This window comes from Triticum urartu, chromosome 1A (assembly GCF_056163025.1).
Source record: "Triticum urartu cultivar PI428250 chromosome 1A, HENAU_Tu73, whole genome shotgun sequence".
Taxonomy (NCBI): Eukaryota; Viridiplantae; Streptophyta; class Magnoliopsida; order Poales; family Poaceae; genus Triticum; species Triticum urartu.
The window spans coordinates 343,169,274-343,192,456 of NC_141873.1; the positions used below are offsets into that span (position 1 = coordinate 343,169,274).

Sequence of the window (23,183 nt, forward strand, 5' to 3'; positions counted from 1 at the left end):
AAGTATCACAGAGACAGAAAGTATCTCAAACAAGCAAATAAAGTTCAACCACCAAAGCAAGAGAGAATAAAAAAACAACGCTCTCTCTCGAAGCCTATGATCTATACATTTTTCTCCCCCTTTGGCAACAAGTTACCAAAAAGTTCGTAGAAAATGCATAGCACTAAATCGTCTCTCAGGTTTGGTCTTCAGGTGATGGTGTCTGGATAACTCCAAGAACGAAAGCTTCAGTCGATGTAGATGGAGCTGATGGAGTAGGTGCTGGAGCTGGTGGCACAGAAGCTGTAGCTGGTGCAGATGAAGTTGCTCTGGTGTCTGGAATAGGCATTGCAGCAGATCTCTGAGCTCTAGGCACTCTGGCAAATGCATCAGTGGTTGTCTTGCCCTTCCTCTCCTGCATATCATCCTGAAGTTGCTCCATAACAGACTAGATCTCAGTTACCTTCACATCCATGTCATAGAACTTCTGCTCCACGATCCTTTCCAAGCTCTTCTGGTTTTGAGTTAGGGTGGCCAGCCCTTTCTCAATCCTTAGAGTGGATGCAATCAAGTAGCCAAGCTGATCTTGCTTGCTCTTCAGAAGATACTGAGATGCCTCTTCCATGGTTGGCATCCTTGCAGCTTTCTCAACCCTTGCCTTCTTCCTCTTTGCTTGAACATGCACAGAAGATGGTTCATCCTCATTCATAACCACTTGGTTGTCCTCAAATTCTAGATAGATAGGCATGTGAACCTTGTCCAACAAGTATGTGCCAGTGCCCATCTTGGAGTTAATCAACTCCTGGATCTGTGGGGCATACCCACAGCTTCTCTTTTGGTCAGCAGTTGTCCTCTTGATAGTTTCAACTATAAGACTCATGACCTTGAACTTTTGTGGAACATCAAAAATGTGCAGCAAGTTGATGGAGTGACCTCTGATCATCTTGTGATCACCTCACTTTGGCAAGAGAGTGTGCCTCAGGATCCAGTTGATTGTTGGCAAGCCTGGCAGAAGGTAATGTACTGATCCAAACTTGTGTGTCTCAAGAGCAGCATCTGGGATCTCTTTGTACATGTGTGCCATGGTGTTGTGATCCTTCTTCTTCTTGGCATAGACATCCCAAGTCATTTTCTTGTTCTTCTGGGGCATTGATCAACTGAGCCCATTCTGCTACTGTTGACTGGTACCTAGTGCCTTCAGACATCCAGACAATCCTTCCATGTGGGTAGAAATGAGCTGTGGAGTAGAACTGCATGATGAGCTCATCATTCCACTTTGTGAGCTTCTGAGCCACAAACTCATCGATTCCACACGCCTTGAAGCTGTCATATACACTAGGGAGGTGATCCTCATTTTCCTCAATGAATTTCCAATCAACCCATCTCATGTCACATACTATTGGTTTCTTGTCAAGCAACACTGTCTCATAGAAATCCTATTGTTCTTTGGTATGGAACCTGTAGTCCACAGCAGTTCTCCTTCTGGTGGCATATGGATCTGACTCTCTCCATAGCCTCAATCTTGAATCCTTCCTTATCTTCATGTTCTCAGCTACTGGATGAGCATCATTGTGATCTGGAATTTTTGGCTTCAACTTCCTCAAGACATGTGACTCATCATCTTCTTCTTCCATTTCAGCTTCAGGCACTGGGGCCTTGTTCTTTTCCTCAGTAGGGATGCTCCTGGTGCTCCTCTTTGGTTTTGGCTTTGGAGCTGGAGCAGCAGCCTTAGGAGCAGTCTTAGGCTTAGATGGAACAACCCCTGCCCTTATAGCATCTCCCATAAACTTTTGAACTTTGGGTGCTGGTGCTGCATCCTCTTCCTCTTCCTCATCTTCAGAGTCTTTCATGATTGAGGATCTCCCAAGCACTCTGGCAGTGGTCTTTTTGACCCTCTCTTTCCTCTTCTTCCCTTCTGCATCAGCCTCTTTGGGTTCAGATTCCAAAGGTACTTGAGAAGAGGCTCTGGCTTTAGACATTGGAGCTCTCTTGCCAGGAACCTTTTGCTTCATTCCTGGCTTGGTGGCAGCAGCAGTGCTATATTCCTTTTTAACCACTTCCTTCTTGGAAGTGGCCTCATCCTCAACTACCACATAGTCTTCATCCTCAAATTCAGAAGTTTTCTTCTTTCTGGCCCTGGTGGCAGCTTTGGGTAAGTTGCTTGGGGTGCTCCTGCTACCCTCATCAGAGCTGCTAGAGGGACTAGTGCCCTCACTCATCTGAACCTGCTCCTCTTCCCTGTTCTGGCTGTCACTTTGATCAGACATATTGCAATCTCTGACAACTGACCCTGTGAATAGATTATAGATGAGATAGAGTGGATGAGCATCACAAAATACAGAGGTTTTTTTACAAAAGAATGAATCAAAAACTTAGTTTTAGTTTTCCTCGGAAAGCATTTCGGATCAACCGATTTGTAAACTCGGTGATACCGAAGCAGCTGTTGGAACCTAAACTAGTGAACTCGGTCAGACCGAGTCACAGTTCGGTGGCACCGAGACTGCTAGGGTTTCACAAAGTCCTGAACTCGGTAACACCGATTTGCAATTCTCGGTTAGACCGAGAATCACATGTGCAATGGCCTGAGCCGAATCGGTGGTACCGAGTTCCACAACTCGATGGGTCCAAGATCGTTTCGGCGAAAACCTAACCCTAAATTTTTAATTCATTACTAAACTACGGAGTGTTTTCGATGGATAGAAAGATCTCAATCGTGGCAAGATACATGGCGAACACAATGTGCTAGGAATCAGATAAGGATAGCACAGTGATCGAGTTCATACCCTAGTTCGGCGATGAACTCGCTATGGCGGCAACGGCGGGGATGATTCCCATTGACGGCAGCGGAGACCAGCGGTAGGAGGCAACTGGCTACGAGGAGGACGATCTGGAGACCCTGGAGGCAGAGCGGGCTAAGCGCGGGCGAAAGGGTTCCGAGAAAATTTCCAAAATTTTGCCCGTGGGTATATATAGCCCGACCCTGTCAGTGTGACCGAGTGGAACAACTCGTTGGCACCGAGATGCATAACTGCAAGCAGTTACTGCAACTCGGTGTGACCGAAAAGTTCAAATCGGTTGCACCGAGATTGAAAACCTAGATCGACTTAGTGATATCGGTATGACCGAAATGGGTGAATCGGTCAGACCGAAACGCACAAAGAAGTTTTGGAAGTTTAAGTCTATGACGAATCGGGGACTCCGAGTGCTCCTTACACAGAGTGGTTCGAATCTGACTTGATCAAATTTTGTGATGTAGCATGAATAGAGTTTGAGACGAAAAAAGCATAGATAGCTAGATAAGGTTCTTAGGCATTCTTGTCCATCCACTTGGCCAAAAGAAAAGGAAACCAAACAATCAAAACAACAAGTGGATGTCCTCGAATGAGTAAATTATGCAACCAACATGCTCACACAATAAAATGACAAATGAAATATGTGGCAAAGCATGCACAAACAATTCTAGCATCTATCAAGCAATTGGCGATGACTAGGTCATCTATATATGAGTATATTGACTTAGGAGTCAAATGAGAACATTTGATCATAGGTCATACTCATCGTTTAAGCACAAGTGGGGTTACCACTTTTACATAAAGCGTTGTTGTGTTCACACCATTAGAGTTGCTTTAACTCAATTGTTAGAGTAAGGATCCCCCTAGATGTGAGATCCCCCCTAAGAGGGATGAACTAACCTTGGGTTTTGTTGATGATGACTTCATGTAGATGTTGAAGATGTGGATGCTCAATGTTGATGTAGATCATTTGGAGCTATCCTTCGGAGTGAGTTGCACTTTCAATACCTACACGGGTTAGTCCCACAAGGAACAAACAAGGATATCCATAGACATAGAGTGATGCACACACAAGATGATGTCTATGAAAGCTTTAGGTTACCTTGTCTCTTGTCTTACCTACAAGAGGGTTTGTGACTCCTTGAATTAGTGCAAGATGTGGAAGTTGATTGCACTTGTTCTTGCCAAAATGATAAGAGTGAAGTATGTTGGTGGAGTCACCCTCAAGAACTCTCTAGTTCTTCTTCTCCGGGATCCACACCATCTTGATGGGAATCCTCGGAGTTGTAGTTGTACTTGATGAAGTGGAACTTGATGTAGTCTTGGGAACCCACTTGACCAAGGCCTTAGGAGCTTCTTCAAATGCATCAATTTCCTCTTGAAGCTTGTCCTTGCCTTTTTGCTTGTGGTCTTGTGGTGGAAGATCATCTTGAGTTTGTGTCCCTTTGAAATAAGTAGGACCATACTTCTCTTGTTGAGGAACAAACTTCGTCTTGGGGTATTGATCTTCTTCCCACTCAACTCCATTGGCAATGAACTTTCGTTCGAAACCAATACCTTGATTCTTCCGGTGCCTTCCTTGCTTGCGTACAATTTCCTCGAATTGCTTACTCCCGGCAAGGCTCTTGTAAACACCTTTCTCTATAATTCCCTTCAATAAGCTATTTTCTTGCTCAAGTGTAACTTGTCTAAGAGAATCATTAGTAGAATCAAGAGAACTACTAGAAGCAACAACATTGGATTTACCATGATTATTGTTACTACTAGAAGAAGAATCTTTCTTGTTCTTGTTACTAGACTTGACTTGAGGCATGTAAGTGGATAAGAGTAAACGCTTGGCAATGTAAGAAGAACTTTTATTACGAAGATCATCATTGATTGCCTTTAAGAACTCATGCTCTTGCTCAAGATTGAGCTTCTCAAAACGTAATTTCTCATGAGTCCTTAAAAGTTCTAGATGATCTCCTAAGATAGTTTCATGAGCTAACTTAAGAGTGTTTAGTTCTTTAGTTAGAGACTCAATCTTCTCCTTATCATTATCATTCATTTCATCTTGATTAGTATGATTAATTGATGTTTCATCATAGTATTCATCACTATAGTTGTCAACAAGTAAATCATCATCACCTAACAAGTCATCTTCATCACTATTGAAATCAACAAACTCGGGGTGTGATACCTTTGGACCTTTGGCCATGAAGCATCTTCCAATTCCTTCATTTGGTGAATCAAATATGTCGTAGGAGTTGGTTGACACAAGTGCTAGACCGGCAACACCTTCATATTGAGTATATTCTGAGTCGGAGTGATACCTTCTCTCGGAGTCATTGTCGGAGTCGGAGCCGGATACCCATTCACCAACATGAGCTTGATGTCTTTGTTTTGTGCAGCTCCTTGATGACTTGTCCTTCCTTTCCGAATCCTTGCTTCTCCGAGAGGGTCTTCGTTCATATCGATCATCCCTACTCCTTCTCTCCCTTGATGGTGATTCTTCTCTTCTACTTCTTCTTTTGGGAGAATCTTCTCTTCTCTTGTGGGGAGCCGTACACTCATTGGAGTAGTGTCCGGGTCTTCCACAATTGTAGCAGTTTCGCTCTCAACTAGAATATATTTTGTCATTGTAGGACCTTGACTTGGAACTTCTCTCTTTGCTTCTATTCTTGTAGAACTTGTTGAAGTTCTTCACCATTAGGCTCAATTCTTCATTGAAGGTTTGTTTCTCACTTGATGATGTGGGAGCTTCACATGAGGCTTGGTATGCACCACTTGACTTGTTATGGAGCTCCTCCTTATCCTTGAGTGACATCTCATGAGCAACAATTCTTCCAATGACTTCCGTTGGCTTGAGATCTTTGTAATTTGGCATCATTTGGATCAATGTGCATACGGTATCGTATTTTCCATCCAAGGCTCTTAGGATCTTCTTGATGATGAATTTGTCGGTCATCTCTTCACTTCCTAAGCCGGCAATCTCATTTGTGATAAGAGCAAGCCTAGAGTACATTTCAGCGACACCTTCACCATCCTTTATTTTGAACTTGTCAAGTTGACTTTGAAGCACATCCAACTTGGATTCCTTGATGGAGTCGGTACCTTCATGCATGTCAATCAAAGTATCCCAAATTTCCTTTGCATTCTCAAGACGGCTGATTTTGTTGAATTCTTCGGGGCACAATCCGTTGAAGAGGATATCACAAGCTTGAGCATTGTATTGTAGCATCTTCAACTCTTCCGCGATAGCTTCACGATTCGGTTCTCTCCCATCAAAGAATTCACCTTGCAAGCCAACACACACAATAGCCCAAATGGCGGGGTTATGTCCAAGAATATGCATGTTCATCTTATGCTTCCAACTAGCAAAATTAGTACCATCAAAGTAAGGACCTCTACGGTGATAATTTCCCTCGCTAGACGCCATACTCTCCTAGGTTGTGAAACCAAGGCTATGACCACCAAAAGCTATGGAAATCAAAGCAAATGGAGACCAAGGCTCTGATACCACTTGTAGGATCGAAAGTATGTCTAGAGGGGGGTGATTAGACTACTTGACCAATTAAAAATATATCATTTTCCCAATTTTAGTCTTTGGCAGATTTTAGCTATCTTAGCACAAGTCAAGCAATCTTAACACAATTCAAGCAAGCATGCAAAGAGTCTATGAGCAGCGGAAAGTAAAGCATGCAACTTGCAAGAATGTAAAGGGAAGTGTTTGGAGAATTCAAACGCAATTGGAAACACGGATGTTTTTGTCGTGGTTCCGATAGGTGATGCTATCGTACATCCACGTTGATGGAGACTTCAACCCACGAAGGGTAACGGTTGCGCGAGTCCACGGAGGGCTCCACCCACGAAGGGTCCACGAATAAGCAACCTTGTCTATCCCATCATGGCCATCGCTCACGAAGGACTTGCCTCACTAGCGGTAGATCTTCATGAAGTAGGCGATCTCCTTGCCCTTACAAACTCCTTGGTTCAACTCCACAATCTTGTCGGAGGCTCCCAAGTGACACCTAGCCAATCTTGGAGACAGCACTCTCCAAGAAGTAACAAATGGTGTGTTGATGATGAACTCCTTGCTCTTGTGCTTCAAATGATAGTCTCCCCAACACTCAACTCTCTCTCACAGGATATGAATTTGGTGGAAAGAAGATTTGAGTGGAAAGCAACTTGGGGAAGGCTAGAGATCAAGATTCATATGGTGGGAATGGAATATCTTGGCCTAAACACATGAGTAGGTGGTTCTCTCTTCAGAAAATATGTATTGGAAGTGTAGGTATGTTCTGATGGCTCTCTCCTCGAATGAAGAGTGGGTGGAGGGGTATATATAGCCTCCACACAAAAACTAACCGTTACACACAATTTACCAATCTCGGTGAGACCGAATTGAGAAACTCGGTCGGACCGATTTAGCAAACCTAGTGACCGTTAGTATTTTCGGTGGGACTGAGATGCAACTCAGTAGGACCGATATGGTTAGGGTTAGAGCATAACGTAATCTCGGTGTGACCGATTACACAAACTCGGTGGGACCGATTTTGGTAATAAGCTAACCTGAGAGTTGGTCAGGTAAACTCGGTGGGACCGATCGCTCATATCGGTAGGACCGAAACATTACGAAGGGAAACAGAGAGTTTACATTGCAATCTCGGTGGGACCGATCGCTCATCTCGGTAGGACCGAAACGTTACGAATGGAAACAGAGAGATTACAACCCCATCTCGGTGTGACCGAAATACCTATCGGTGAGACCGATTTGTGTAGGGTTTGTGGCAGTGGCTATGACATCTGAACTCGGTGGCGCCGGATAGAAAGAATCGGTGGGGCCGAGTTTGACTTTTGGTTTAGGTCATATGTGGATGTGGGAAGGTAGTTGAGGGTTTTGGAGCATATCACTAAGCACTATGAAGCAAGAACCTCATCAAGCAACAGCTCATCCCTCCTTGATAGTATTGGCTTTTCCTATAGACTCAATGTGATCTTGGATCACTAAAATATAAAATGTAGAGTCTTGAACTTTGAGCTTGAGGCAATCTTTTTGTCCTTAGTATTTTGAGGGGTCCACTTTCCTCATCCATGCCATGCCATTCATTGATCTTTTCCTGAAATATTAATCTTGGAATAATGTTAGCTCAATGAGCTATATGTTGTTAGGAATTACCAAAACCACCTAGGGATAGTTGCACTTTCACTTGTCCAGCAGGAGGTGTGCGATTTGACTGTACACATCCGGCTCGTTAGTGAGTACTCCCCGTCGCGGACGGTGGAGGTGGGGCCCTCCCGCGTTCCAACGGAGCTGATGCCCTATTCCCGGCTCTGATTCTTCGTCGTGTTGTCCTCACTCCGCGTTGCCGTGGTGAGACAGCGTGGGGTCCTCTTGACCGTGTTGGCGCTGGGTGGTGGTTGGTTTGGTGGCTGGCTCTGGAGCGCCCGAGGTGCGGGTTGGGATCGGGGGAAACCCCTGTCGGCTTGGCCGACACCGGCGCGGTGGCGCTTGTGGGTGCCACCTAACCTTCCGGGAGGGCGTCGGGGGCTACCCTTCCTTTCGCCTCGTCGTGTACCGGGGGAAACCCTTGGCAGCAGCGTCTTCATCGTCGCGATCCTTCTTGGAGGTGTTGATAGGTGCCGGCGTTTCGGAGTCTTGGAGCCTAGTGGGAGATCTCGGTGGGCGCAGCGATCACGGGGCTTCTTCTTTTTTGTTGATCCGCCGTTGTCGGCATTTGTTTCTTTTGCTCTTTCTCTATCGTTTCCTTTTGGTCGCGATTGTGCTGCTTCCGCCCCAGCACCTATCCTTGTATGGCTCGGTTGGTTGCTTTGTATACAAAGCGAGGGGAAATCCTTTTTCGGTAATGGATTCGGTGTGTTGCCCTTGGCTAATTGTTTTGTGAACTGTATTTTTGATCGGCTCGGGCCTTTGCCTCGTCCTTATATATTCTTGGGACTATCCCTTAGGCATAGCCCCCAAGTCTGGGTATCCTGGAAAGATATGACACAACCAAAGAAGAATGGTAGACTTGGATTTAGGGACCTTGAGATTTTTAATCTTGCATTATTGGCACGTCAAGCTTGGAGGATTCTTTTGTCACACCAGAAGCATTGAGTTCTCGGTTACTTAAGGTGATCTACTTCCCAAACACTTCCATAACAAATGCCAAGCTGGGATCTCACCTGTCACAAATCTGGTGTGCAGTTTTGGAGGGCAGAAACGCACTCATGCATGGTATTATACGTAAAATTGGAGATGGTACCTCAACGAAACTATGGGAACATAATTGGATACCGAGGGAGTCTTCTATGCGACCATTGGTGAGTCTTGCACCAAACCCTCCCATCCTTGTTAGCGAATTAATCGACGACACTTCGGCCACCTGGCGCACCAAGGTCCTAGAGAAAATTTTCTTACCAACAGATATTCAAGCAATAAAAAATATTCCTTTGTGCACCAGCTTGGTTGATGACTTTTGGGCTTGGCAATATGAGAAGAAGGGAGTATTTTCCGTCAGGTCAGCATACGGATTACTAGTGCCAATCAGAAATAGTAGGGATGCAGAGTTAGATGGTCGCCCAACTACATCAAATGCTAGATTTGAAGAGAAGGGATGGACGTCACTATGGAACACACAAGTGCCTGCTAAGATAAAAAAAATTCCTATGGCACCTTGTGAGGCATTCTCTTCCTACAGAAGATGTTCGTCATCATCGAAACATGTCTACTGAGGATAGATGCCAGCTTTGTGGTGCGGTGGATTCATGGAAACATTCTTTGGTTGAATGCACATTCGCAAAGTGCGTTTGGGCGCTTGTAGATGAGGAGCTCGGAGAAAATTTGGTTGACACAAGCGATCCAAGTGCCAAGCGTTGGCTGTTTGATCTTCAGGAGTCATTATCGCATGCCCAATTCATCAAGTTGGCTATTACTTTGTGGGCCATATGGACTTCTCGCATAAAAGCTATACATGAGAGCATATATCAAAGTCCCATGGCGACACATCTATTTGTTGAGCGGTTTATCAATGAGCTAGATACTATCAAGGCTATTCATGTTCCTTCAGCTACCCGATGCAATGTACGCACATATGTTATGTCTTTGTCATGGAAACCACCAACAGAGGGTTACTGTAAAATTCATGTGGATGGAGGGCTCTCCCGTAATAGGAAGTAGGCGCGTCAGCGGCAGTGTGCAGAGGGAGAGATGGAGGCTACTTAGGGTCTTCGTCGATTGTTCTACCAGGACTAACAGAACCGGCAACCCTAGAGATGCTAGCTTGTCGTGAAGCATTGGCATTAGCAGAAGACCTCGCGCTGACAAAGATCATTATTGCATGTGATAGCAAGACCATAGTAGATGATATCAATGAAGGTAAAGGAGGAGCCTATGAGGCCATTGTGAAAGAATTTAATTCTAGGGCTAGTTATTTTGTTAGTTGTTCAGTTATTTTCGAAGGAAGAGCATCAAATTGTGAAGCTCACAACCTTGCCAAACACTCGGCTTTGCTTGATCAAGGTCGCCATTTGTGGCCTATTCATCCTCATGACCCAACATGTATTCCCATAAACATTCACACTGATCAATAAAGTGTTGGCAATCCTCAAAAAAAAAGTCTATCAAGGTCTAGCTTTGTCTCAAAAAAAAAATCAAGGTCTAGCTATAGAAACCGAGTGTGCATCGTCAGAGAGGGTTTCAACTGGTCAACAGACCCAGAGCGCTTTTGGTTAGTTGGCCGAGAGACCTCAACAGACTCTTATGGTCATACCTCTTGGAGGCGAAGGACGAGCAAATCGAAATAACTTGATGATAACCATTTTCGATCTCTTCGGAAGAGGATGGCTCATGGTCTGACAGGGGGCATATCATCAAATTCTTACTTGTGTCTGGGACGCCAGGGTCCTCGACTCTTTTTTTGTTTGTTTTTGAAAGGAGAATGACCCCGACTTTTGCATCAGGATGATGCATACAATCATTTTATTAGTTATATTCACCAAGTTCTCACAAAGTTATACATCAATAAGTCTGAAGGCACTGTCTTGACAACATATGTCACTACACCTATTAACTTGATGAAGAGGTGCGTATTGTCGGGGTTCGCGCGTGTGTTGCCAAACACCTTGCCGTGGTGCCGCAATCGCGTGCGTGTGTTGCCCCAGACCCTACCGTGGTGCCGCAATCGTCGGATCTGGGGCACACACCGGTCCAGCACACTCCCAGTCTCAGCAGGCACCACATGCACACGTTACAGTGGCCGCCGCCATCATCTTTCATCGATCGATTTTCAGAGCAGGTACCAACATATCGACCTTGCCAGGTCTGCCGTCGACGTCATCACGGCGCGAGACAATGTCACCACCCTACGTGTGTCCATCATCACACATTCGTCACTGAGATCCTGCAGCGCTACACCGGAGTGCTACGTGTTGTTGCCCGGAGTGGTTCTCTTTGATGATCCGAGAGAAATGTGTTTGGTTCTCTTCTCGCGCGCGAATTATTGCTCGGAGCGCTACGTGCACGTTGGACGACAGCTCGAGAGGCGCATATATCTCTTTGATTGATGATCCGATGCGTGCAGCACGGTACCTACCAGCTGTTCGCAAAAAAAAGGGTACCTTTTCGCAAAAAAAGATACCTACCGGCGCTTTTCTCCTATACTAGGTTTTTTCCAACAACAAAAAAATGTGGGAGACAAGCTTTGTTCTACTCCATATCACCAATGACTAATCTGCAGTTGGCACATCAATTCACTCGATTGCCACGAGCCCATGATTAACCGACCTGATCACCAAACATATAAAAAAGCTCCGAATTATAGACAACCTAACAGCAGCGCTGAACTCCCCGAACTCCGAAATGTCCACTCGTTTATAACCAGTCGTCTTCAAGTCCAAGGCTCCAGCATCCAAGATCCCATCACCAGCACATCCCAAGAACCCAGAGATCCAAGCGCTGAGCCACGGCGTGTCAATGGCAGCGGCGGCAGGAGGAGACGAGGTGAAGCTGCTAGGCGTGTGGGACAGCCCGTTCGTGAACAGGGTGCAGATCGTGCTCAACCTCAAGGGGATCAGCTACCAGTACGTCGAGGAAGACCTCCAGAACAAGGGCGAGCTCCTCCTCGCCTCCAACCCCGTGCACAAGAAGGTGCCCGTCCTCATCCACAACGGCAAGCCCATCCCGGAGTCGCAGGTCATCGTGCAGTACATCGACGAGGTCTGGAGAGGCGCCGGCCCGAGCGTCCTCCCCGCCGGCCCGCACGAGCGCGCCACCGCCCGGTTCTGGGCCGCCTACGTCGACGACAAGGCAAGTATTACGCGACGCATCGCCGTCTCTTCACCGCCCGCTCTTTCTTTGCTCTGTTCCTGTGCGGAAGTAATGAAGCTCGATGCGACGGATGTGCTGCAGGTTGGGTCGCCGTGGTTCACCATCCTGTTCGCCCGCAAGACCGAGGAGAAGATGGAGGCGGCTGTACGGGCCATCTCGGCGATGGAGACGCTGGAAGGCGCGTTCGGGGAATGCTCCGGTGGGAAGCCGTTCTTCGGCGGCGACGGCATCGGGTTCGTCGACGTTGTGCTCGGCAGCTACCTGGGCTGGTTCGTGGTGATCGAGAAGATGATCGGGATCAAGCTCCTGGACGCGGCGAGGACGCCGGCCCTGGCCGCGTGGGCTCAGCGGTTCAGGATGGCGGATGCGGTGAAGGGTGTCTTGCCTGAAGATGTCGACAAGGTGCTCGAGTTTTTGCAGACGTTCCTTGATTAGGTGCGTGGAAGCGCTGTCAGCGGTTTGGACTTTCGATTATTAATTTTCGAGGAAATTTGGACTTTCGATTTGTTTCTTTTCAAATGTGGGGTTGTAATGGGCCATCGCTTATTTCAGGGCCAACAAAAAGGATTTAATAAAAGATGGCCTCAAATTATTAACTTTTAAACAATTCTCGCTATCAGCTGTCAGACATCTTTCAATACACGAATGCTTAGACGAGGTGCTAGCACAATAAAATGAGAGCAACTAGTTAACGAGCGCTTCTTCGGAAGGCTCACAATGATTAGCGCCACTTAGCACGCTCTCAGCCACCCGTCACGTGTCGCGCTCTAGGCGTTCTCTTTGGATTTTTTTTATTTTTCGCACGCGTTTTCGACTTTTTAAACAGTTTTTTTTCTTTTTTTCGACGTTTCGGTTTTTATCGGTCTTCTTTAACTTTTGGAACAAAAAAATTTAAAAAAAATTGCGTGAAAAGCCGCATTTTTTTCGCGAGAGTCACAGTTTTGCTTTCGAGAGAGGCACGGTTGTGCTTTCGCGAGTGGCATGGTCGTGCCTCTTGTTGGGGATATTACTACTGGAGGTAAACCGGCCTTATGTAGCCGGGTTGACTCTTTGAAGATTAGAAGCCCATGAAAATGTAAAGATGATGGCGCTTTACGGAGGGCCCAAAGCCGGGTTACAGTCTGTAAATGTAAACCGGCCTAGTCATGTAACTTGTATAGTAAGATAAAAAGAGAGAGGCCGAACCGGATATGTTTATAATCCGGCTTCGGGACTCTGTAGCCCGGCGGGCGTTAATCTATATATATATAAAGGGACGACCCGGCCGCGGTTTAGAGACAACAACAACTCGAGAGCCAGACAAAGCGGATTCGCTCCCTGGCCTTCGAAACCCTAGCAATACCAATCACAACTAGACGTAGATTTTTACCTTCATCGAAGGGGCCGAACTAGTATAAACTCCCGTGTCCCCTTGTCCGGTTTAACCACTTTAAGCTAACCCGTTGCTATGGCTCCACGACTAAGTCCTTTCACGAGGACATCTGCCGTGACAAACCCACGACAGTTGGCACCCACCGTGGGACTATCGCACGATGGTTTTGAGTTCTTGAAGGGCAGCTTCGATGGACTCAAGGGATACGCCGTGGGCCGGATGACGAAGAGTCGCCGCGGCAAGCTCTACATCGACAATGCAGGATGGGGTCCCGAGGCCAATCGAATACGGGTACCGGGTCCCTTTTGGTGGGATTCACGTCTTCATCGGCAAGATCGGCGAACCGGCCCCCGAGCCGGACATCTGCACCGACATCATCGAAACGGCTCGGCGTGCAAGTTCTTCGCCGGTTCACCCCGAGACAAGGCATGTTTTCGTAGGTGTCGCCCATGGATCGGGGTACGAGGATGGACCGGTGTCCGATGGAGAAACCGTAGTCTGCTCTGATGACGAGTCTTTTGGAGAAACCGAATCGCTTTACCAGTTGTAGGACGGCCGGATTGAGGGAGGATCCGAGGGCAACAGTATTCCGGATTCCCCCGGTCTGCCAAACCAGGCCGCCATCTTCATGGCCGGCACACAATCGGCGCCTCATTCTGTTGGGGAACGTAGTAATTTCAAAAATTTTCCTACGCACACGCAAGATCATGGTGATGCATAGCAACGAGGGGGAGAGTCTGATCTACAAACCCTTGTAGATCGCAACGGAAGCATTGACACAATGTAGAGGAAGTAGTCGTACGTCTTCTTCCCGATCCGACCGATCTAAGCACCGTTACTCCGGCACCTCCGAGTTCTTAGCACACGTACAGCTCGATGACGATCCCCGGGCTCCGATCCAGCAAAGCTTCGGGGAGGAGTTCCGTCAGCACGACGGCGTGGTGACGATCTTGATGTTCTACCGACGCAGGGCTTCGCCTAAGCACTACAACGATATGATCGAGGTGGAATATGGTGGCAAGGGGCACCGCACACGGCTAAGGAACGATCTCAATGATCAACTTGTGTGTCTAGAGGTGCCCCCTGCCTCCGTATATAAAGGAGCCAAGGGGGAGGGGTGCGACCAGCCCTATGAAGGCGCAGGAGGAGTCCTACTCCTACCGGGAGTAGGACTCCCCCCCCCCCAATCCTATTCCAAATAGGACTCCCAAGGGGGAAAGAGGGAGAGGGGTGGCCGGCCACCTCTCCTAGTCCTAATAGGACTAGGGGAGGGGGGAGGCGCGCAGCCCTTATGGGCAGCCCTTTCACCTTCCCACTAAGGCCCACTAAGGCCCATATGATTCCCGGGGGGTTCCGGTAACCTCCTGGTACTCCGGTAAAATCCCGATTTCACCCGGAACATTTCCGATGTCCAAACATAGGCTTCCAATATATCAATCTTTATGTCTCGACCATTTCGAGACTCCTCGTCATGTCCGTGATCACATCTGGGACTCCGAACAACCTTCGGTACATCAAAATGCATAAACTCATAATAACTGTCATCGTAACGTTAAGCGTGCGGACCCTACGGTTCGAGAACAATGTAGACATGACCGAGACACGTCTCCGGTCAATAACCAATAGCGGGACCTGGATGCCCATATTGGCTCCTACATATTCTACGAAGATCTTTATCGGTCAGACCGCATAACAACATACGTTGTTCCCTTTGTCATCGGTATGTTACTTGCCCGAGATTCGATCGTCGGTATCCAATACCTAGTTCAATCTCGTTACCGGCAAGTCTCTTTACTCGTTCCGTAATACATCATCTCACAACTAACATATTAGTTGTAATGCTTGCAAGGCTTATGTGATGTGTATTACCGAGAGGGCCCAGAGATACCTCTCCGACAATCGGAGTGACAAATCCTAATCTCGAAATACGCCAACCCAACATCTACCTTTGGAGACACCTGTAATGCTCCTTTATAATCACCCAGTTACGTTGTGACGTTTGGTAGCACCCAAAGTGTTCCTCCGGCAAACGGGAGTTGCATAATCTCATAGTCATAGGAACATGTATAAGTCATGAAGAAAGCAATAGAAACATACTTAACGATCGGGTGCTAAGCTAATGGAATGGGTCATGTCAATCAGATCATTCAACTAATGATGTGACCTCGTTAATCAAATAACAACTCATTGTTCATGGTCAGGAAACATAACCATCTTTGATTAACGAGCTAGTCAAGTAGAGGCATACTAATGACACTTTGTTTGTCTATGTATTCACACATGTATTATGTTTCCGGTTAATACAATTCTAGCATGAATAATAAACATTTATCATGATTATAAGGAAATAAATAATAACTTTATTATTGCCTCTAGGGCATATTTCCTTCAGTCTCCCACTTGCACTAGAGTCAATAATCTAGATTACACTGTAATGATTCTAACACCCATGGAGCCTTGGTGCTGATCATGTTTTGCTCGTGGAAGAGGCTTAGTCAACGGTCTGCAACATTCAGATCCGTATGTATCTTGCAAATCTCTATGTCTCCCACCTGGACTAGATCCCGGATGGAGTTGAAGCGTCTCTTGATGTGTTTGGTCCTTTTGTGAAATCTGGATTCCTTTGCCAAGGCAATTGCACCAGTATTGTGACAAAAGATTTTCATTGGACCCGATGCATTAGGTATGACACCTAGATCGGATATGAACTCCTTCATCCAGACTCCTTCGTTCGCTGCTTCCGAAGCAGCTATGTACTCCGCTTCACATGTAGATCCCGCTACGACGCTTTGCTTAGAACTGCACCAACTGACAGCTCCACCGTTTAATGTAAACACGTATCCGGTTTGCGATTTAGAATCGTCCGGATCAGTGTCAAAGCTTGCATCAACGTAACCTTTTACGGTGAGCTCTTTGTCACCTCCATATACGAGAAACATATCCTTAGTCCTTTTCAGGTATTTCAGGATGTTCTTGACCGCTGTCCAGTGATCCACTCCTGGATTACTTTGGTACCTCCCTGCTAAACTTATAGCAAGGCACACATCAGGTCTGGTACACAACATTGCATACATGATAGATCCTATGGCTGATGCATAGGGAACATCTTTCATATTCTCTCTATCTTCTGCAGTGGTCGGGCATTGAGTCTTACTCAACTTCACACCTTGTAACACAGGCAAGAACCCTTTCTTTGCTTGATCCATTTTGAACTTCTTCAAAATTTTGTCAAGGTATGTGCTTTGTGAAAGTCCAATTAAGCGTCTTGATCTATCTCTATAGATCTTAATGCCTAATATGTAAGCAGCTTCACCGAGGTCTTTCATTGAAAAACTTTTATTCAAGTATCCCTTTATGCTATCCAGAAATTCTATATCATTTCCAATCAGCAATATGTCATCCACATATAATATCAGAAATGCTACAGAGCTCCCACTCACTTTCTTGTAAATACAGGCTTCTCCGAAAGTCTGTATAAAACCAAAAGCTTTGATCACACTATCAAAACGTTTATTCCAACTCCGAGAGGCTTGCACCAGTCCATAAATGGATCGCTGGAGCTTGCACACTTTGTTAGCTCCCTTTGGATCGACAAAACCTTCCGGTTGCATCATATACAACTCTTCTTCCAGAAATCCATTCAGGAATGCAGTTTTGACATCCATCTGCCAAATTTCATAATCATAAAATGCGGCAATTGCTAACATGATTCGGACGGACTTAAGCATCGCTACGGGTGAGAAGGTCTCATCGTAGTCAATCCCTTGAACTTGCCGAAAACCTTTTGTGACAAGTCAAGCTTTGTAGACAGTAACATTACCATCAGCGTCAGTCTTCTTCTTAAAGATCCATTTATTCTCAATTGCTTGCCGATCATCGGGCAAGTCAACCAAAGTCCATACTTTGTTCTCATACATGGATCCCATCTCAGATTTCATGGCTTCAAGCCACTTTGCGGAATCTGGGCTCACCATCGCTTCTTCATAGTTCGTAGGTTCATCATGATCTAGTAGCATGACTTCCAGAACAGGATTACCGTACCACTCTGGTGCGGATCTTACTCTGGTTGATCTACGAGGTTCAGTAGTATCTTGATCTGAAGTTTCATGATCATTATCATTAGCTTCCTCACTAACCGGTGTAGGTGTCACTGAAACAGTTTTCTGTGATGAACTACTTTCCAGTAAGGGAGCAGGTACAGTTACCTCGTCAAGTTCTACTTTCCTACCACTCACTTCTTTCGAGAGAAACTCCTTCTCTAGAAAGGATCCATTCTTAGCAACGAATGTCTTGCCTTCGGATCTGTGATAGAAGGTGTACCCAACAGTTTCCTTTGGGTATCCTATGAAGACACATTTCTCCGATTTGGGTTCGAGCTTATCAGGTTGAAGCTTTTTCACATAAGCATCGCAGCCCCAAACTTTAAGAAACGACAACTTTGGTTTCTTGCCAAACCACAGTTCATAAGGCGTCGTCTCAACGGATTTTGATGGTGCCCTATTTAACGTGAATGCAGCCGTCTCTAGAGCATAACCCCAAAACGATAGCGGTAAATCAGTAAGAGACATCATAGATCGCACCATATCTAGTAAAGTACGATTACGACGTTCGGACACACCATTACGCTGTGGTGTTCCGGGTGGCGTGAGTTGCGAAACTATTCCACAGTTTTTCAAATGTACACCAAACTCGTAACTCAAATATTCTCCTCCACGATCAGATCGTAGAAACTTTATTTTCTTGTTACGATGATTTTCAACTTCACTCTGAAATTCTTTGAACTTTTCAAATGTTTCAGAATTATGTTTCATTAAGTAGATATATCCATATCTGCTTAAATCATCTGTGAAGGTGAGAAAATAACGATATCCGCCACGAGCCTCAATATTCATCGGACCACATACATCGGTATGTATGATTTCCAACAAATCTGTTGCTCTCTCCATAGTACCGGAGAACGGTGTTTTAGTCATCTTGCCCATGAGGCATGGTTCGCAAGTACCAAGTGATTCATAATGAAGTGGTTCCAAAAGTCCATCAGTATGGAGTTTCTTCATGCGCTTTACACCGATATGACCTAAACGACAGTGCCGCAAATAAGTTGCACTTTCATTATCAACTCTGCATCTTTTGGCTTCAACATTATGAAAATGTGTATTACTACTATCGAGATTCAATAAAAATAGACCACTCTTCAAGGGTGCATGACCATAAAAGATATTACTCATATAAATAGAACAACCATTATTCTCTGATTTAAATGAATAACCGTCTCGCATTAAACAAGATCCAGATATAATGTTCATGCTCAACGCTGGCACCAAATAACAATTATTTAGGTCTAATATTAATCCCGAAGGTAGATGTAGAGGTAGCGTGCCGACCGCGATCACATCGACTTTGGAACCGTTTCCCACGCGCATCGTCACCTCGTCCTTTGCCAGTGCCCGCTTATTCCGTAGTCCCTGTTTCGAGTTGCAAATATTAGCAACAGAACCAGTATCAAATACCCAGGTGCTACTGCGAGCTCTAGTAAGGTACACATCAATAACATGTATATCACATATACCTTTGTTCACTTTGCCATCCTTCTTATCTGCCAAATACTTGGGGCAGTTCCGCTTCCGGTGACCAGTCTGCTTGCAGTAGAAGCACTCAGTTTCAGGCTTAGGTCCAGACTTGTGTTTCTTCTCCTGAGCAGCAACTTGCTTGCCGTTCTTCTTGAAGTTCCCCTTCTTCTTCCCTTTGCCCTTTTTCTTGAAACTGGTGGTCTTGTTAACCATCAACACTTGATGCTCCTTCTTGATTTCTACCTCCGCGGCTTTCAGCATTGCGAAGAGCTCGGGAATAGTCTTGTTCATCCCTTGCATATTATAGTTCATCACGAAGCTCTTGTAGCTTGGTGGCAGTGATTAGAGAATTCTGTCAATGACGCAATCATCTGGAAGATTAACTCCCAATTGAATCAAGTGATTATTATACCCAGACATTTTGAGTATATGCTCACTGACAGAACTGTTCTCTTCCATCTTGTAGCTATAGAACTTATTGGAGACTTCATATCTCTCAATCCGGGCATTTGCTTGAAATATTAACTTCAACTCCTGAAACATCTCATATGCTCCATGACGTTCAAAACGTCGTTGAAGTCCCGATTCTAAGCCGTAATGCATGGCACACTGAACTATCGAGTAGTCATCAGCTTTGCTCTGCCAGACGTTCATAACATCTGGTGTTGCTCCAGCAGCAGGCCTGGCACCCAGTGGTGCTTCCAGGACATAATTCTTCTGTGCAGCAATGAGGATAATCCTCAAGTTATGGACCCAGTCCGTGTAATTGCTACCATCATCTTTCAACTTTGCTTTCTCAAGGAACGCATTAAAATTCAACGGAACAACAGCACGAGCCATCTATCTACAATCAACATAAACAAGCAAGATACTATCAGGTACTAAGTTCATGATAAATTTAAGTTCAATTAATCATATTACTTAAGAACTCCCACTTAGATAGACATCCCTCTAATGTTCTAAGTGACTACGTGATCCAAATCAACTAAACCATAACCGATCATCACGTGAGATGGAGTAGTTTTCAATGGTGAACATCGTTTATGTTGATCATATCTACTATATGATACGATGTTGATCATATCTACTATATGATTCACGCTCGACCTTTCGGTCTCCGTGTTCCGAGGCCATATCTGCATATGCTAGGCTCGTCAAGTTTAACCTGAGTATTCTGCTTGTGCAAAACTGGCTTGCACCCGTTGTAGATGGACATAGAGCTTATCACACCCGATCATCACGTGGTGTCTGGGCACGACGAACTTTGGCAACGGTGCATACTCAGGGAGAACTCTTCTTGATAATTTAGTGAGAGATCATCTTATAATGCTACCGTCAATCAAAGCAAGATGCATAAAAAGATAAACATCACATGCAATCAATTTAAGTGATATGATATGGCCATCATCATCTTGTGCTTGTGATCTCCATCTCCGAAGCACCGTCATGATCACCATCATCACCGGCGCGACACCTTGATCTCCATCGTAGCATCGTTGTCGTCTCGCCAATCTTATGCTTCCACGACTATCACTACCGTTTAGTAATAAAGTAAAGCATTACATCGCGATTTCATTGCATACAATAAAGCAACAACCATATGGCTCCTGCCAGTTGCCGATAACTCGGTTACAAAACATGATCATCTCATACAATAAAATTCAGCATCATGCCTTGACCATATCACATCACAACATGCCCTGCAAAAACAAGTTAGACGTCCTCTACTTTGTTGTTGCAAGTTTTACGCGGCTGCTACGGGCTTAAGTAAGAACCAATCTCACCTATGCATCAAAACCACAACGATAGTTTGTAAAATAGACTCTGTTTTAACCTTCGCAAGGACCGGGCGTAGCCACACTCGGTTCAACTAAAGTTGGAGAGACAGTCGCCCGCAAGCCATCTATGTGCAAAGCACGTCGAGGGAACCAGTCTCGCGTAAGCGTACGCGTAAGGTTGGTCCGGGTCGTCTCGTCCAACAATACCGCCGAACCAAAGTATGACATGCTGGTAGGCAGTATGACTTGTATCGTCCACAACTCACTTGTGTTCTACTCATGCAAATAACATCAACACATAAAACCTAGGCTCGGATGCCACTGTTGGGGAACGTAGTAATTTCAAAAATTTTCCTACGCACACGCAAGATCATGGTGATGCATAGCAACGAGGGGGAGAGTCTGATCTACATACCCTTGTAGATCGCAACGGAAGCGTTGACACAACGTAGAGGAAGTAGTCGTACGTCTTCTTCCCGATCCGACCGATCTAAGCACCGTTACTCCGGCACCTCCGAGTTCTTAGCACACGTACAGCTCGATGACGATCCCCGGGCTCCGATCCAGCAAAGCTTCGGGGAGGAGTTCCGTCAGCACGACGGCGTGGTGATGATCTTGATGTTCTACCGACGCAGGGCTTCGCCTAAGCACTACAACGATATGATCGAGGTGGAATATGGTGGCAAGGGGCACCGCACACGGCTAAGGAACGATCTCAATGATCAACTTGTGTGTCTAGAGGTGCCCCCTGCCTCCGTATATAAAGGAGCCAAGGGGGAGGGGTGCGGCCAGCCCTATGGAGGCGCATGAGGAGTCCTACTCCTACCGGAAGTAGGACTCCCCCCCCAATCCTATTCCAAATAGGACTCCCAAGGGGGAAAGAGGGAGAGGGGTGGCCGGCCACCTCTCCTAGTCCTAATAGGACTAGGGGAGGGGGGAGGTGCGCAGCCCTTATGGGCAGCCCTTTCACCTTCCCACTAAGGCCCACTAAGGCCCATATGATTCCCGGGGGGTTCCGGTAACCTCCCGGTACTCCGGTAAAATCCCGATTTCACCCGGAACACTTCCGATGTCCAAACATAGGCTTCCAATATATCAATCTTTATGTCTCGACCATTTCGAGACTCCTCGTCATGTCCGTGATCACATCCGGGACTCCGAACAACCTTCGGTACATCAAAATGCATAAACTCATAATAACTGTCATCGTAACGTTAAGCGTGCGGACCCTACGGTTCGAGAACAATGTAGACATGACCGAGACACGTCTCTGGTCAATAACCAATAGCGGGACCTGGATGCCCATATTGGCTCCTACATATTCTACGAAGATCTTTATCGGTCAGACCGCATAACAACATACGTTGTTCCCTTTGTCATCGGTATGTTACTTGCCCGAGATTCGATCGTCGGTATCCAATACCTAGTTCAATCTCGTTACCGGCAAGTCTCTTTACTCGTTCCGTAATACATCATCTCACAACTAACATATTAGTTGTAATGCTTGCAAGGCTTATGTGATGTGTATTACCGAGAGGGCCCAGAGATACCTCTCCGACAATCGGAGTGACAAATCCTAATCTCGAAATACGCCAACCCAACATCTACCTTTGGAGACACCTGTAATGCTCCTTTATAATCACCCAGTTACGTTGTGACGTTTGGTAGCACCCAAAGTGTTCCTCCGGCAAACGGGAGTTGCATAATCTCATAGTCATAGGAACATGTATAAGTCATGAAGAAAGCAATAGCAACATACTAAACGATCGGGTGCTAAGCTAATGGAATGGGTCATGTCAATCAGATCATTCAACTAATGATGTGACCTCGTTAATCAAATAACAACTCATTGTTCATGGTCAGGAAACATAACCATCTTTGATTAACGAGCTAGTCAAGTAGAGGCATACTAGTGACACTTTGTTTGTCTATGTATTCACACATGTATTATGTTTCCGGTTAATACAATTCTAGCATGAATAATAAACATTTATCATGATTATAAGGAAATAAATAATAACTTTATTATTGCCTCTAGGGCATATTTCCTTCACATTCATCTACCGCCGTAGCAATGCTCTCCGGTTCAACGAGGGCCACACCAGCAGGGGCAGGAAGCTCGGCGCCACCTCCGACCCAAGTCTTGTCTGATTTGTTCGATGCTCTAGCAACATTGATGTCCGCGGAGGTTGACGCAGCAGCCAGGGATCAGCACGATGCGGAGATTGTAAAAGTGAAAGATCAGATAGCCCAGGCTAAAGCGGACCTGGCAGCAAAGAACGCCAGGATGGCTACGGAGCGGGCCGAGTTGGAAGCACAGCCTTACCGGATTAGACTGGATCAGAATGCTTCAGAGGAAGTCATGAGAAGAAGGTACCGATCACG

At 45.9% G+C, this 23,183-nt stretch overlaps 1 protein-coding gene across 1 annotated transcript; it reads left to right on the forward strand.

Moving 5' to 3' along the window:
• The first annotated feature begins 11,490 nt into the window (after positions 1-11,490).
• Positions 11,491-12,685, forward strand: LOC125533004 (putative glutathione S-transferase GSTU6). Its single transcript, XM_048696820.2, has 2 exons — positions 11,491-12,057; positions 12,160-12,685. The coding sequence occupies exons 1-2, from the start codon at positions 11,725-11,727 to the stop codon at positions 12,511-12,513; spliced, it is 687 nt and encodes a 228-aa protein (XP_048552777.1). The 5' UTR covers positions 11,491-11,724; the 3' UTR covers positions 12,514-12,685.
• The last annotated feature ends 10,498 nt before the right edge of the window (positions 12,686-23,183 follow it).